Below are 14,135 nucleotides of genomic sequence, written 5' to 3'. Positions count from 1 at the left end.
TCGAAAATACATGTGAATGTACAGATAATCACATCATTTTTTATAACTGTACAGCAGGGTAAATTATCATGTGACTTTACATGTGAATGTGCAGATAATCAAATCATTTTTTATAACTGTACATCAAGGTAAATTATCATGTGACAACACATGTGAATATACAGATAACCACATCATTTTGTATAACGGTAAATCAAGGTAAATTATCATATAACTATATAAATGTGAATGTACCGATAATCACATCCTTTTTTATAACTGTTTAGCAAGGTAAATAAGCATGTGCTAATATATGTAATTGTAAAGATTCTATTACCAAATTTTATACATGTACGGCAAATAAGTTATTATGTGATTAAACGTGTGAATATTAAAATCATCAAACCAATCACTATAACTGAACAGCTAAATCATAAGAATGTCATTTTGTACAAAATTTTTCCTGCACTCATCTGAATCTTGACATTAATATCAGCGTCTATGGTTAAACAGCTATGTACATATCATGTGACTTTACCTGTAAATTGGAAACCTGTACAACAATTTATATTTAAAGAGCCTCACGTCAACTTCTATCTTTAACTGTACTATAAGGTAAACTTTCATTTGATTTTACCTGTGACTTTAAAAACCCTCACATTAATTTTCACAACGGTACCAGTAGGTAAAATATAATGTGCTGATACCTGTGAATGCAAAGACATTTACAGTACTTTATCAACTTTAAAGCATGTAAACTGTCATGCTATTTCACCTGTGACTTTAACAATCCACACACCAACTTTATAACTGTACAAAAAAGGTAAATTCGTAAGCAGCAATTATTCATATATATGATGTTCAACCTTAAAACACATAGAATCCAATTACAGAGTTTTTGCATTATGTCAGACTGATTTTATTGAATGCGTCTTTCATTCCTTGTAAACCTTATTCTTTTATTATTGTTTCATCAAAAACAAAACAAATAGAAAAGATATATATTGAGTCTCACATTGAGGTATACATTTGATAGTTTTCAAAGTTTCCTAGGTTTTTTTAAAAAGTTTTTATAGCGAATACATTATACATTCGATAACCTTATTAGAAAGGTATCCTAGAACTGGAAGTTCGACATCATCTATATTAAGTCGTTGCATTTTTGACCTTGAAAAAAAACTTTCTGACATCTATATGAAGACCATGTTATGTTTGTATATTGACAGATGTAAAGCTTACTCCAGCTTACCATCAATTTGTACATTAAAACAAGACCCAGCAGATTCATGTTGTCAGATTCCTGACTGTGGAGCCTATACTCCAATCACTGGAAACAAATTCACAGGAACCATTCCACCAAAAAAGTTTAATCTGGTTCCTATAGGAACACATTCTGTATTCTATGGATCCAGAGAGAATCCAAATGCTTTACAGGGTACTAGTAGCAAAGTTTATAAATTTTTATATTTTTATGATACTTCTTTGTCTATGGTGAACAGTAAAATTAATCACCAATATAGTAATACTACAGTCAATTTGCAAATAATTACACACAAAGTGAATAAAGCAGTTGTTGATATAATTTGCACATGTACTTCCTATTGTAAGAACTGAAATCCCGGCGTTTTAGTATAATAGATAGATAATTACTTTAATAATTATGAAAAAGTTTTGAAGACGGTAAATGAATACATTTAAAATCCAAACTTTTGACTTTATTCAAAATTAGCTTTTTATATCTTCATCAAAAGCGCTGCATGGCAAATTTTGTAGATGTTCCAAGGACCGCACACTCATTTAGAAATTGTTGCAAGATACAAGAGGAGTATTGGAGAAGTTAATTGTTTTGCTCTATAAAATAAAAACGTGTGTCTCTCAAATTGATGCCTGCATACATTAAAATCATAATCATACATATTCCTTTTAAAAAAAAGTTTGTTTAATATTATATCTTGCCATATGTTTAATAAGAAATTAAAAGATAAACACATTTAGAAAATATCGCAACTGAGTGCATTAGGAAATTTGAAGCAAGACTTGTAATTATGTCTTATAGATGCCTGCATATACAAGAACAACGTTTACAAGCAGGGAATGTCGTGGGATGACGAATGTAATTATATATGTACATGTTTGAACGGACCAAAGGGACTGTACAGATGTATATCCAGGTATGATTGTCTATATATAAATTAAATACGTTCAAAAATAGGATCTGAATAATTTTGTTTATTTCGAAATACTTCAAAATCTTCCTTAATGTCTGTGTCATGATCATAGTTATATTTGTAGTTACATTTTAATTCCTTATAGTCTAAACATTATCTTATAGTATTTTGTCTTTTGTTAAATTTTTATCAAAATTATTTTGTACAGCATACCGAACATTTCACATACTAGATAAACATATGTTCAATTATGTATAAAAATATACAACAGAAGTTCATTTTTCCATCAAAACATTACAACCTTTATCGGGTTTTAAATTGAAGAGCATCACTTTTGATATGTCTTAACACCAAAACATTGAAAATAAACTGCTGTTTCCAGACAGTTAACTGCATTGGAACATTTACATATCAACAGATACCAGAGATATTATTATCATTTCCTGTTGTATTCATAGTCATCTTTTAGAATATATATCAATTGTTATATTGTAGGCTGTTTTTGTTGAGAAATTAATACCCGTATTTACCTATATAAGCAGTCAAATTTACTGTAAAATCAAATTTTTATTTTAAACATATGACTTGTAAAAATGTCATTTCCCAACAAAACGAGGTGCATTCAATACAAAAACACATGTATCCAAAAAAGGTTGATGAACAAAATTTCCAAGTTCTCTGGCATTGCTTCCTAATAGGTTTATGTCAAGTAAACCTCAAATCAAACAATGTTAATAGTTTCACTCTGTGTCACCGGTGTCATCATTACTATGGTAAACAATTTAACGTAGAACAATAAAGAATCATGAATCTCTGCCAACTGGAATTATAAACAACTGTTATAAGAAGGAGGTTCAACTAGTTATCAAACCATCTTTAATCCGCTACTTTTCTTTATAAAAATTGCGGTTCTTAATAAAAAATATGGCAGTTGTTTTCACTAGTTCCGATGATTTATAGCAGTTAGATTTGTTAGTGTATATGGTATGGACGTTCCCTGTTTGAATTTGCCTTTTAGTATTGTGTTATCCTTTTTCAATATTATAACACTATTTAAGATGTCCATCCTTGGAGTATTTGTTATCCTTCTTCAATATTATTACACTATTTAAGATGTCCATCCTTGAAGTATTTTGTTATCCTTTTCGATATAACACTATTTAAGATGTCCATCCTTTAAGTATTGTGTTGTCCTTTTCGATATAACAACACTATTTTAGGTGTCCATCCTTGGAGTATTTTATTATCCTTTTCAATATAACAACACTATTTTAGGTGTCCATCCTTGAAGTATTTTGTTATCCTTTTCGATAAAACAACACTATTTTAGGTGTCCATCCTTGAAGTATTTTGTTATCCTTTTCGATATAACAACACTATTTTAGGTGTCCATCCTTGAAGAATTGTTATCCTTTTCGATGTAACAACTCTATTTAAGGTGTCCAGCTTATCCAGCATTGCCATTATACTGTAAAAAGAACATGGTACCAGGACAATGTTGTCAAGTTTTAAGTTGTGATATACCTGGATTTGGTACCATGGACCCATATCCTCAGCTTGTACCCAATCAAGCACCAACAAAAATAGGCTTGCCACAAACACCAGCTCCAACAAGTCTTGTGTCAATCATACAAATTGATCCTTACCCCTCAAAAAATATTACTGGAGGAATTCCAGGAGGAGGATATCCAATCAAACTAGATCAAATCGCTGGAATCAGTAGTAAGTTAATTTAATATTTATGTCTTCTTAGACCAACACTAGTAGTATTATATAAAAGAGGAAACTTCGTCAAACTTATCACATCTCTTTGGAATCAATAGTTAGTTAACTCAATTGCATGGGAAGATAAACCATTAATCTTAGTCAAATTTTGGTATCATTTGCAATATTAAATATTAGTAGGGAAAGATGACCAATCAGTTTGTCAAATCAAAGTAGTATTATATGTAAGGCTAGTATTTACCTATATTATTATATATAAGCTATAAAATAGGTAAGTACTAGCCGTACATATAATCCTACTGGAACAATCTCATGAGAAGGACATCCACCCAACATCATCAAATATCTGTTCTCAGTAGAAAGTTAACCTAGTGTACAAGTAAATCCTTACCCTAAATTGATTACAACTTTAAGTAATTCTAGAAGAGCTCGATGATACCCGATAAAACCTAATCTTCTTCCTGGCTTCTGAACTAAATTTACCTAGACTATAGGTAAATTCGTACCTCAAATACAATACAACTGGTGGAACCGCAATAGGAAGATATCAAATCGAACCTAGATATAATATTTGGTAACCATAGAAACTTGATGTAAACCTTCATCCTGTACACTTCACGATTTTTAAATCGTAGAGGAAAATAACCACGACACACAGAAAATTATCTTAACAAGTTCAATCATGAACTTAGTCAAATCTCTGTTCTCAATATTATATGTAGAAAATGGAACTGCAATATTAAGCAAATAGTACTAGTGGATTTTATGAGAGAGAATTTCCCTTCTAATCAAATTAGATATAAGTCATAGGATGAACAGTAGAATTAAATTCAAAATGGACTTATCTTATCAACAGTGTAAATACTGGCGGGAGGAATTTTACTTGATTTTCATATAATAAAGACATCATCTTTCAATCTGTTAAATTGAGAGTTGGAGCTGGTCTGTCAGTAACTGCAAGTAGCCCTTTGATAATTTATGTATCATTTTGCTTAGTTTCTTTTGTGACACTTTTCTGAAATCGAACTCGAAGTCCTTGACTTTAGTTTCATTGTGCTCATTGCTACGTGTTTCTTTATTCGGCATTGGCTAGAGGTATAGGGAGACGGATGAGATTTCAAAAAACAGGTTTAACCCCGTCACGTGGTTGCGCCTGTCTAAAGTCAGAAACTTCTGGCCTTTGTTCGTCTTGTTTAATTCTATTTCATTTATATGTTTAGGAGTTTAGTGTGACGTCTATTCTCATTGAACTAGGACACAATTTTCGTAAGGGACCAGGTAAGGACCACCACTGGTGGGAGATTTTTTTTCGATGCGATAAAAACCCATTGGTGGCCTTCGGCTGTTGTCTGCTCTTCGGTAAGGTTGTCGTCTCTTTGACATTATCCCCATTTCCATCTTCAATTTTGATATTAAAAGATATACAGAACGCTGCAGTGTATGGTAATTTTCTATTTAAATTAGTTGAGTTAATTGGTCAATTGGGTAGCAAAAAGTATTTGTACTAAACTATCATGTCTGCTGAAAAAGAAATGTTGTATAGTGTGCACAGTTACTCTGTGCTTACAAGAACTATGAACAGTTATCCGTATATAAATACAAAACTTAAGGAAGCGAAGACTAATTACTATGGTATGTCACTCACACACATTGAACAACAATTTATTTTGAACATGTGTTGAATTAATTTAGTAATGTGGTTACAAGTTAATTCTGACCATTTGTTAACCTATACTTTGTTTACAAGAAAAACAACATGTAAAAAATCTTATTTCATATTTTGATAATTTATGTACAGATTGTTTGTGTACAAAGACGTGGTTTTGCTCATTTTATTCTATCTTTTTATTTACACATTAGTTTGCATTGAAATAGAACAAAGAACAGCTGTAGATAATGCACAGTAGTATTCTATTTATATATCAGTGTGTATATACTGACAAAGTATATTACAAGGGAAAGCTATAGTTTATTTATTATGGTATTATATATACAGATCAGTGTGTATACAAGAACAAAGTATACAACAAGGGAGAGTCCTGGGATATTGACTGTGACTTTACTTGTACCTGTGTTGATGGATCCACTGGATATTATGAATGTAAACCCAGGTAAATAATTCAATGATAGTTTCAAAGGATTATTCAAGTACACCATAGATCCTGAACATGTTGCTTATTACGATAGTTCTTATAATTTATAGGGAAAATACCCTTGCAGGTCTTAGTTTCAAATTTCAGAATCAAACTTTTTTAAGGTCTGCAGTTTGTTCATTGTTTAGCTTAGAAATTTTCAAGGCACTGGTTTACTTTTTAACCTGGATATTTCTCATTGTGAGTGTTGGTATAAGAACAGTTTTAAGATGTATCTAAAGGAATGTGACTCATTGCAGCGAGGGTAAACAAAAGCCCTTGAAAATATAGAAACTTTTTGTATTTCTTTTTTGTTTCAGATTTTCAAACTTTTTCGAGTTCAATGAAACGATTTTGGTTTAGAGCTTTCAGTGCTACCATATCTTAGTGTATATAAAGTGTCAGTAGTCAACACTTCGCTGTTGACATGCATATCAATAATGTGGTCATTTTCATAAATTTCCTGTTTTTAAAACATTTAATTTTTCAAAAGACTAAGGATGTTCTTATCCCAGGCATAGATTACCTTAGCCGTATTTGGCACAACTTGTAGGAATTTTGGATCCTCAATGCTCTTCAATTTTGTACTTGTTTGGTTTTATACAAATTCTGATATGAGCGTCACTGATGAGTCTTATTTAGACGAAACGCGCGTCTGGCGTACTAAATTATAATCCTGGTACCTTTGATAATCAGTCTGTTCATGTCAAAACTATACATTATCCTGTTATATGCAATAAACCTTCATTCCTCAAATGAATATTAGAGGGTAATGGTTATCGAACGTAACCTGAACAAAACAGTTTTTTTCTGATATTAACAAAAGTTCAAACATGAGTTTTTTTTATTTCAGCCCTTAATTCCATACAAAATAACCCAAACATTTTTTTGTATGCCATTCAGATCTGGCCCTTTCACTGATTCGCTGATAACTCCATTACCATTTCTGAAATGTAAGAAAACAACATTTGTGTAAGGCCAGCAATTCTTTTTATCTTGTTAGTCTCATGTCTGAAGTGTCGCACCATCTGATTTGTGGCTAAATGGGGAAATTGAATTGAGAATAATGGCTTTATTGAAGTTAAGTAATCCTTAATATATAACCCATTTTTTCATGTTATCATCTCGGAAAGGTGCATTTGATAATGGTGGAAAATAACATTTATTTAGACTGAAGCTATAACCCATGTACGAAACAAAGGCTCCATAGAATACTTTACCATGATTTATTTATAAAGAATTGTTGTAACATTTCAATATGATATGTGTTGATCTTGAGACAATATTTGTTATTTCAGCAGTTTGACTACAAAGATTGAAAAAACAAATTGTCAATGTTTTGCAACACATTTCTGATTTATTTCATCAGGTGTCCAACATACAATAACTTACCATCACAGTGTTTCACAACAACAGTTCAAGGCAAATGTTGTAAAGCAATTCAATGTGTCACCAAAGATGGATCAATTGTGAAGCCTAATGCTCAATTCCCAGTTGTTGGTTCATATACTGGTGGATTCTCAGGATTTAGACCTGGAGTATCCTATAAACCCGGAGTCAACACCACCAGTGTTGATGGATGTAAGACTTTCTTTTTCAAAATTATACAGATCGTTGGAGATAAAGTCAGATTTAATTATAGTTATTGAACTTGTTTCTTTTGACCAGCATTTAAGGTGGTACTTAGAAGCAATATAACAACTTAACCTGCATATGGGATTTTACAAGAGCTTGCAGTTCCTACTCAGACTGTAAAACGTCACCAGTGTCTTAGCAAAAAGGTGTTGAACCAGGGGTATGTCAAAATTGGGGGGGGGGACAAGGGGGTTCCAATCACAGCAAAACAGTAAATTGATTTGGCTTAAATCAGATAACAAAGAATTGACAATGGATAAAAACAGGTAACAGTGAATGAAATTTTACAACCAGTACGGTCAAGAACCAATCCAGTAGATCTTATTATATAACTGGTTGTGTGGACCAAGCTAGGCCTTAACAGAGATATGTATATTGTGAAGATATTTTGATTATGATCCTCATCAGGAATCCCTTGCCGTATGTTTTCCGTTTTGTTGAATTGATAATTGATTTGGATTGTTCATGTACGCATGGGGATACCAAAACCATTATCACCAAATATACTTAAAATTCAAATTCGAATAATTCTTTATATCAAGAAAAGGAAAACATGGATACCTGGTGAGGATAGGAATATGTCCATACGATCTTAACAGAAACACCTTATATATGTTGTGTTTTAGTTATAATAAGTACAAATTTCGATTTAAATGCACTTAAAACTTGTACAAAAATTAATAGTATGGATGTTGGATTTTCTGAACAAAATTACTAGTTTCTGATTTTGTAAAGGAGTATTTTATTATTTTGTGGTCTGGTATTTTATTTTTTTCTCTTAAGAAAATGAAGCCAGTGACACCTTATATTAATTTGATTTTTAGAACTTTTCTTCTGAAAAGCAATATATAGTATGGATTTCGTTATAAAAACATTGATGCACACTACAGAATTTTTATTCAATGACCACATAAACCTTAGTTATAACATACAAAAATAAACAGATGAAAACATCAAATGTCATAATAAATGTATGCCAGTTACATGTACAAATAATTCTGATAAATTAATATAAGAGAAATTACCTAAAATTACTATTCTGCTAATATAATAGAAATTGGCCCAAGTGACAATTTGAATAACAACTAGTGAAACATAAATCATGTTTCTAATGAGGAATTATTGAATATGGAGAATTTGGGTACCGCTTTGGAACAACTGTAGGTTTTTAAAAGGATATTTGTCAAGAAATTATATTGAAGCTGTTTAAAAAAGACACAGCATCCTTGTTTGTTGCAACAGTTTCTGAATTTCTACTTCTACAGTTAAAAAGTTTAAAAAACTGATATTCGGGGTTCTCTTTCATGTAAATGTAAAGAAGTGAGTAGCACTTATAGATGTGAACGTTAAAAGCGAAAGATAATTTAATTCCCCAATTCACTCACATGCTTATACAAATGATACCCAACTATTTTTGTATTTTGTAAATAAGTATCTGAAGGAGATGACATGTGGTATGGTTGCAAATGAGACAACTCTCAAACAGTGACCAATTGAAAACATTAGCAACTATTGCTCATTATACGGCCTTCAACAATGAGCAAACCCATACCGCATAGTCAGCTATAAAAGACCCTGAAATGACAGCTGTAAAACAGAAATCAAACGAGAAAATTAACGGCCTAATTTAAGTACTTAAAAATTACGAACAAAAAAACGTAGTAACACAGCCACATATGTCAACCACTGAATACGAGGCTCCTGACTTTGGACAGGCACATACAGTATGTGGCAAGGTTAAACATGTCAGTTGGCGCCAAATACTCCACTAACATGGGACAGTGGTCTAAAGGTACAACATAAGGTTTAATATATGGTCATTGAATAAAAATTATATAGGGTGACCGTACCAACGCATTTTTTTTATAAATCCGAACTATATGTTATTGTACAAGTTAGAAAAGAATCTAACTCTTTTATTATTTGTACAAAACGTGAACAAAGACAAGATACAAATTATAACTTGTGCACATTTTTTGTAAAAATTTGAATTTTTACAAAATGATACATCTGAATATATGTTAATAGACAATGGAATCCTTCTGCAAATACAGGACCACCATATTACCAGTTGAACGACCCCAATAGATATAAGAAGATGTGGTATGAGTGCAAATGAGACAATTTTCTTTCCAAGTCACAATGTTCAATTATCTTCATTTTCTACTAAAGTTTGGCTGTCAAAATTGGTAACATTCCGGCAATTTTTAATAACCGTTAACAGGAAATACATTATCACAATAACAGATAACAAAACAAATAGTCCTTTAACAACTAACAAGGAATAAGACAATAACAGCTAACAGCAAATGCATTTTCAGAATAACAGATCACAAAAAAATAAATTACCCTATAACAGCATAACTGTTAAATCTCTTGCCCCATTCAAAGAACGTCTCGTCCTTTTTCTAAAAAAAAGTTCATCGGAAGGTACCAAGATCTTGTTGACAAAAATTCCGTATCAACTTCACAAATAGTACATGATGGTCTTGATGTATAGATTCTGCGTATTGACGTTGTTTTTCATCTTAACAACGTGTTATATTGTTTTTTCATTTTTCTTTGTTATATTCCTAATATCACTTTTACTGTTTGGTTTGTTTTATGTGATATCAATTTGACGTGGCTCGGTTCTGGTACATCCCGTCAATGTGTTTGTATTATCTTTAATTTTTGCTGGTGTGTTTTGTATACGCGACTGTTTGTGCTTTGCGTCGGAACTAAACACATTTATACTAAAAACAGTTGTTGGCATGACACGGGTTATGTTCTTCTCATATATGTTATGATGGTATGATACTAAACCCCTAACGGGAAGGATTGTGCCTGATGTACATATGATGAAATCATAATCTTTCAGTCAGTTTAATTGAAGTCTGGAGCTGGCATGTCAGTTAACTGCTAGTAGTCTGTTGTTATTTATGTATTATTGTCATTTTGTTTATTTTCTTTGGTTACATCTTCTGACATCAGACTCGGACTTCTCTTGAACTGAATTTTAATGTGCGTATTGTTATGCGTTTACTTTTCTACATTGGTTAGAGGTATAGGGGGAGGGTTGAGATCTCACAAACATGTTTAACCCCGCCGCATTTTTGCGCCTGTCCCAAGTCAGGAGCCTCTGGCCTTTGTTAGTCTTGTATTATTTTAATTTTAGTTTCTTGTGTACAATTTGGAAATTAGTATGGCGTTCATTATCACTGAACTAGTAAATATTTGTTTAGGGGCCAGTTGAAGGACGCCTCCGGGTGCGGGAATTTCTCGCTACATTGAAGACCTGTTGGTGACTTTCTGCTGTTGTTTTTTATTTGGTCGGGTTGTTGTCTCTTTGACACATTCCCCATTTCCATTCTCAATTTTATTTTGGTTCTTATAACGTGAATCTGTACTTTAAAAGATCCCGTCATTATGTTATTGATCTATTATATGGCCTTATTTTCCTGTTCTATTATAAATTTGAAAAAATGCAAAGGGTAGGACAAATACAAAAAAAAATGCTGAAAATTTGATTCATGTTGTAATGTAAAGGGAATACTAATCTGCTACATGTACATATCAAATGACATTTTTCCGATTAAATGTGTGGTTCAATTCTTTTGATCTTTTTCTTATATTTTATCAAAGGGTCAAAGTTAATAAAAAAATTAGCCAATATAATTTTAATGAAGATGTTTGTAACTACCTTTAATAAAGTCAACAGTAGTAAACCGCTGATTAATAGTCATGAATTGACAAAAAGAAAACAAATCCGGGTCACAACATATAATAAACTGAGGTACACACATCAACTATAACAGAAAAACAACAGAAGAACAGAAACACTGAAAAGAGGAAATGAATTAAATCGGCGAAGCCAGCTTTATTTCATGAACTAAATATATCCTAGACATATTTATTGTTCTTCTTAAATTTTATAAGCTCATTTGAGGTATAAAACTACTAATGCAGAGCCCAATTGCTTTCTTTGTCAAATTCTGCAATTTCCAGCATTAATTTGTCGTAAGTTAAAATAAAGTGGCAATCATTTCTTATAAAATCTTAACCTCATCCTAACTTGTGCTGAAAAATTCAACATACCTTTGATTGCATATTAGAGCGCACTGGTTCCCGGAAGTTTCAAAGTACCAAACCCGGTACTTCTGATCTTAACAACAAGGCAAATGTACCCTTTTATTATAATTCCATACCCTTCATTAAGATTAAAAAAAACTTTCAGAAGGGTTCTACAGTTATTCCAAGGACACAAGCTTTCATTTTATACGAAATCTACCAAAATAATTCACCTATTGTGAAAGATACAGCTATGCGTAGGAATTATTGTGTTTTATATAAATTATGTACTACTTTCTGGTATACTGTTCCCGACCGGGCCTGCATTATTAGTTCTATAACTTTATCAAAAGTCTTTGAGGCCAAAGATTGTTTAATTTTATCTTACATTGCATACACTTTCAGTTATTTACAAAGGAGAAAGGATAATTTTCTAGCTTTTACAAAAAGGGGAAAGCAGAATTATTTTGCTCCTATGGGGCAGTCTTTTTAAATTTTTTAACAAGAAGTTTCATTTGCATATATTATAGTTGATGTGTTTCCCTCGATTTTGGTTTGTGACCCGAATATGTTATTGCTTAATCGATTTATGACTATTATACTACTGTTCTTGATATAACGCTATTTTAAAGTTTTCATGATTTTCTTCAACAAAATAGGGTATATCAGAAAGTTTTAAAAATGAAAGTAGTATATCATATTTTTAACTACTTTAGAGTGAATTTTATTCTTATCATTTTAGTTGATTTTGCAATTGAAGTGACTATCGACAGTTGTTTGAGCTACTAGATTGTTATACTTGAAGTAACTATTGACAGATATTTGAGCTACCAAATTCTTATTTGTGGAACAGGATCTGTTTACCTTACCGGAGCACTTGAGATCAAACTCCTAATGATTGGTTGGGTTCGTGTTCCATGCTCTTTAGTTTTATATGTTGTGTCGGTTTTACTTTTTTTTGTCTGTTTGTCTTTTTTCTTTTTTAGCCATGTCTTTGTCAGTTTGTTATTTTATCTATACGTATGACTGTACTTCTTGTATCTTTTATAATTGAAGGGACTATCGACACTTAATTATTATAATTGAATTATTTTTGTGTTGTGTTTACAGTGGGTTGTATGTACAAAGGACAATTACATCAAGCTGGTGATGAATGGGATGATGGTTGTGATTTCCATTGTAAATGTTTGGATAGTAAAACAGGAAGATATCGGTGTAGTGCACAGTTAGTATTTCATTGTATTGTAAACCTCTGATTAGAATTTAACCAACGAAAATGAAGGTTTTTAAATAATTAATTTTTATAGTTTTCTAGGATTTAAAAAAAAAAGTATTAAAATTTTGTTTATAAAAAAGGAGGGATAACCAAGGGAACTTTTTGGAATGTGGACAACACATTTGATATTTAGGGACACAACGAAGGGTACTTGATAGCTATATTTGAAGACCTTGTCTCAACAATAAAATACTTGAGAGCCTATTCATGCTCAGCAATTAATTGAAAATTTCTTCTCAATATTAATATTTATTCAAGTTTTAAAATGATGTATAAACCATACTTGTCAAGAAAACTATTTTATTGGAAGTTGTACATGGTCAATTATGGTTTATGAATCTGTTTGTTAAAAAAGGTAAATATAGCTATAGAATGGACAAAAGAAGATAACTCCACGACAATAATTTTTACCCAATTGTGTTCCATTGCAATCTTTACATTGAAGTGCTAACAAGCAATGCTTTTCAAGTGACACGCATGATATGTCCGTCCTTCTTTCCAGTTGGTTTTCATATTTGACTTGACCTGACACTTTTATGTCTTATCAATTCAGATGTCCAGAGTTCACAAGACTTCCTGCTCTCTGTGAACTTATACCTGTATCCGGTCAGTGTTGTAAGAGACTGCAATGTAGAACTCCAACAACAGTAGCCCCCGGTGTTGTGACTCCTACACCCACCATATCATCACTAGATCCTCACCCTGGATGTACTGATGTTATAGAAAACTGTGCGAATTATGGCCAGTCAATATGTCAACCACCATATGATGCATGGGCAAGGAGAAATTGTCAACATTATTGTGGAAAGTGTGGTATGTATTCATTATATATAGCTATTTATTGTATATATATATATATATATACACACATAGATTGAAAGGGGGGCCTAGATAAAATGTAAGTGTACTTGTATTGTTTAAATCTGTATTCTCATTGTTTGACCTCATGATGTAATTAATGAATCCAACAAATACACTATAAATCAAAATCACTAAAGAAATTAGGTTTTATTTGGCTGTAAATTTGTCATGGCATTTATTGCAAGAAAGAAACACAATCAACTTGTCAATCAGAACTTGATGACGATTGAATTACTGAAGGGCGATCCAGCAGTAACAAAGTTATATCAGGAGCCACTGGGTAGTCCATAGCAGCTTAACATAAATTCC

At 31.9% G+C, this 14,135-nt stretch overlaps 1 protein-coding gene across 1 annotated transcript in view; it reads left to right on the top strand.

Moving 5' to 3' along the window:
* Positions 1–14,135, top strand: part of LOC143080961 (uncharacterized) — a 61,180-nt gene that overhangs the window by 5,998 nt on the left and 41,047 nt on the right. Inside the window, exons 3-9 of the mRNA XM_076257163.1 lie at positions 1,206–1,414; positions 2,036–2,150; positions 3,586–3,869; positions 5,869–5,983; positions 7,374–7,585; positions 12,800–12,914; positions 13,519–13,778. Coding sequence (XP_076113278.1) covers positions 1,206–1,414; positions 2,036–2,150; positions 3,586–3,869; positions 5,869–5,983; positions 7,374–7,585; positions 12,800–12,914; positions 13,519–13,778 — 1,310 coding nt within the window. The remainder of the gene's footprint in view (positions 1–1,205; positions 1,415–2,035; positions 2,151–3,585; positions 3,870–5,868; positions 5,984–7,373; positions 7,586–12,799; positions 12,915–13,518; positions 13,779–14,135) is intronic.

The sequence above is a fragment of the Mytilus galloprovincialis genome, chromosome 6 (genome assembly GCF_965363235.1).
Source record: "Mytilus galloprovincialis chromosome 6, xbMytGall1.hap1.1, whole genome shotgun sequence".
NCBI classification, from domain to species: domain Eukaryota; kingdom Metazoa; phylum Mollusca; class Bivalvia; order Mytilida; family Mytilidae; genus Mytilus; species Mytilus galloprovincialis.
The sequence above is the reverse complement of the archived record's forward strand: the minus strand, read 5'-3'. Positions and strand labels throughout refer to the sequence as shown.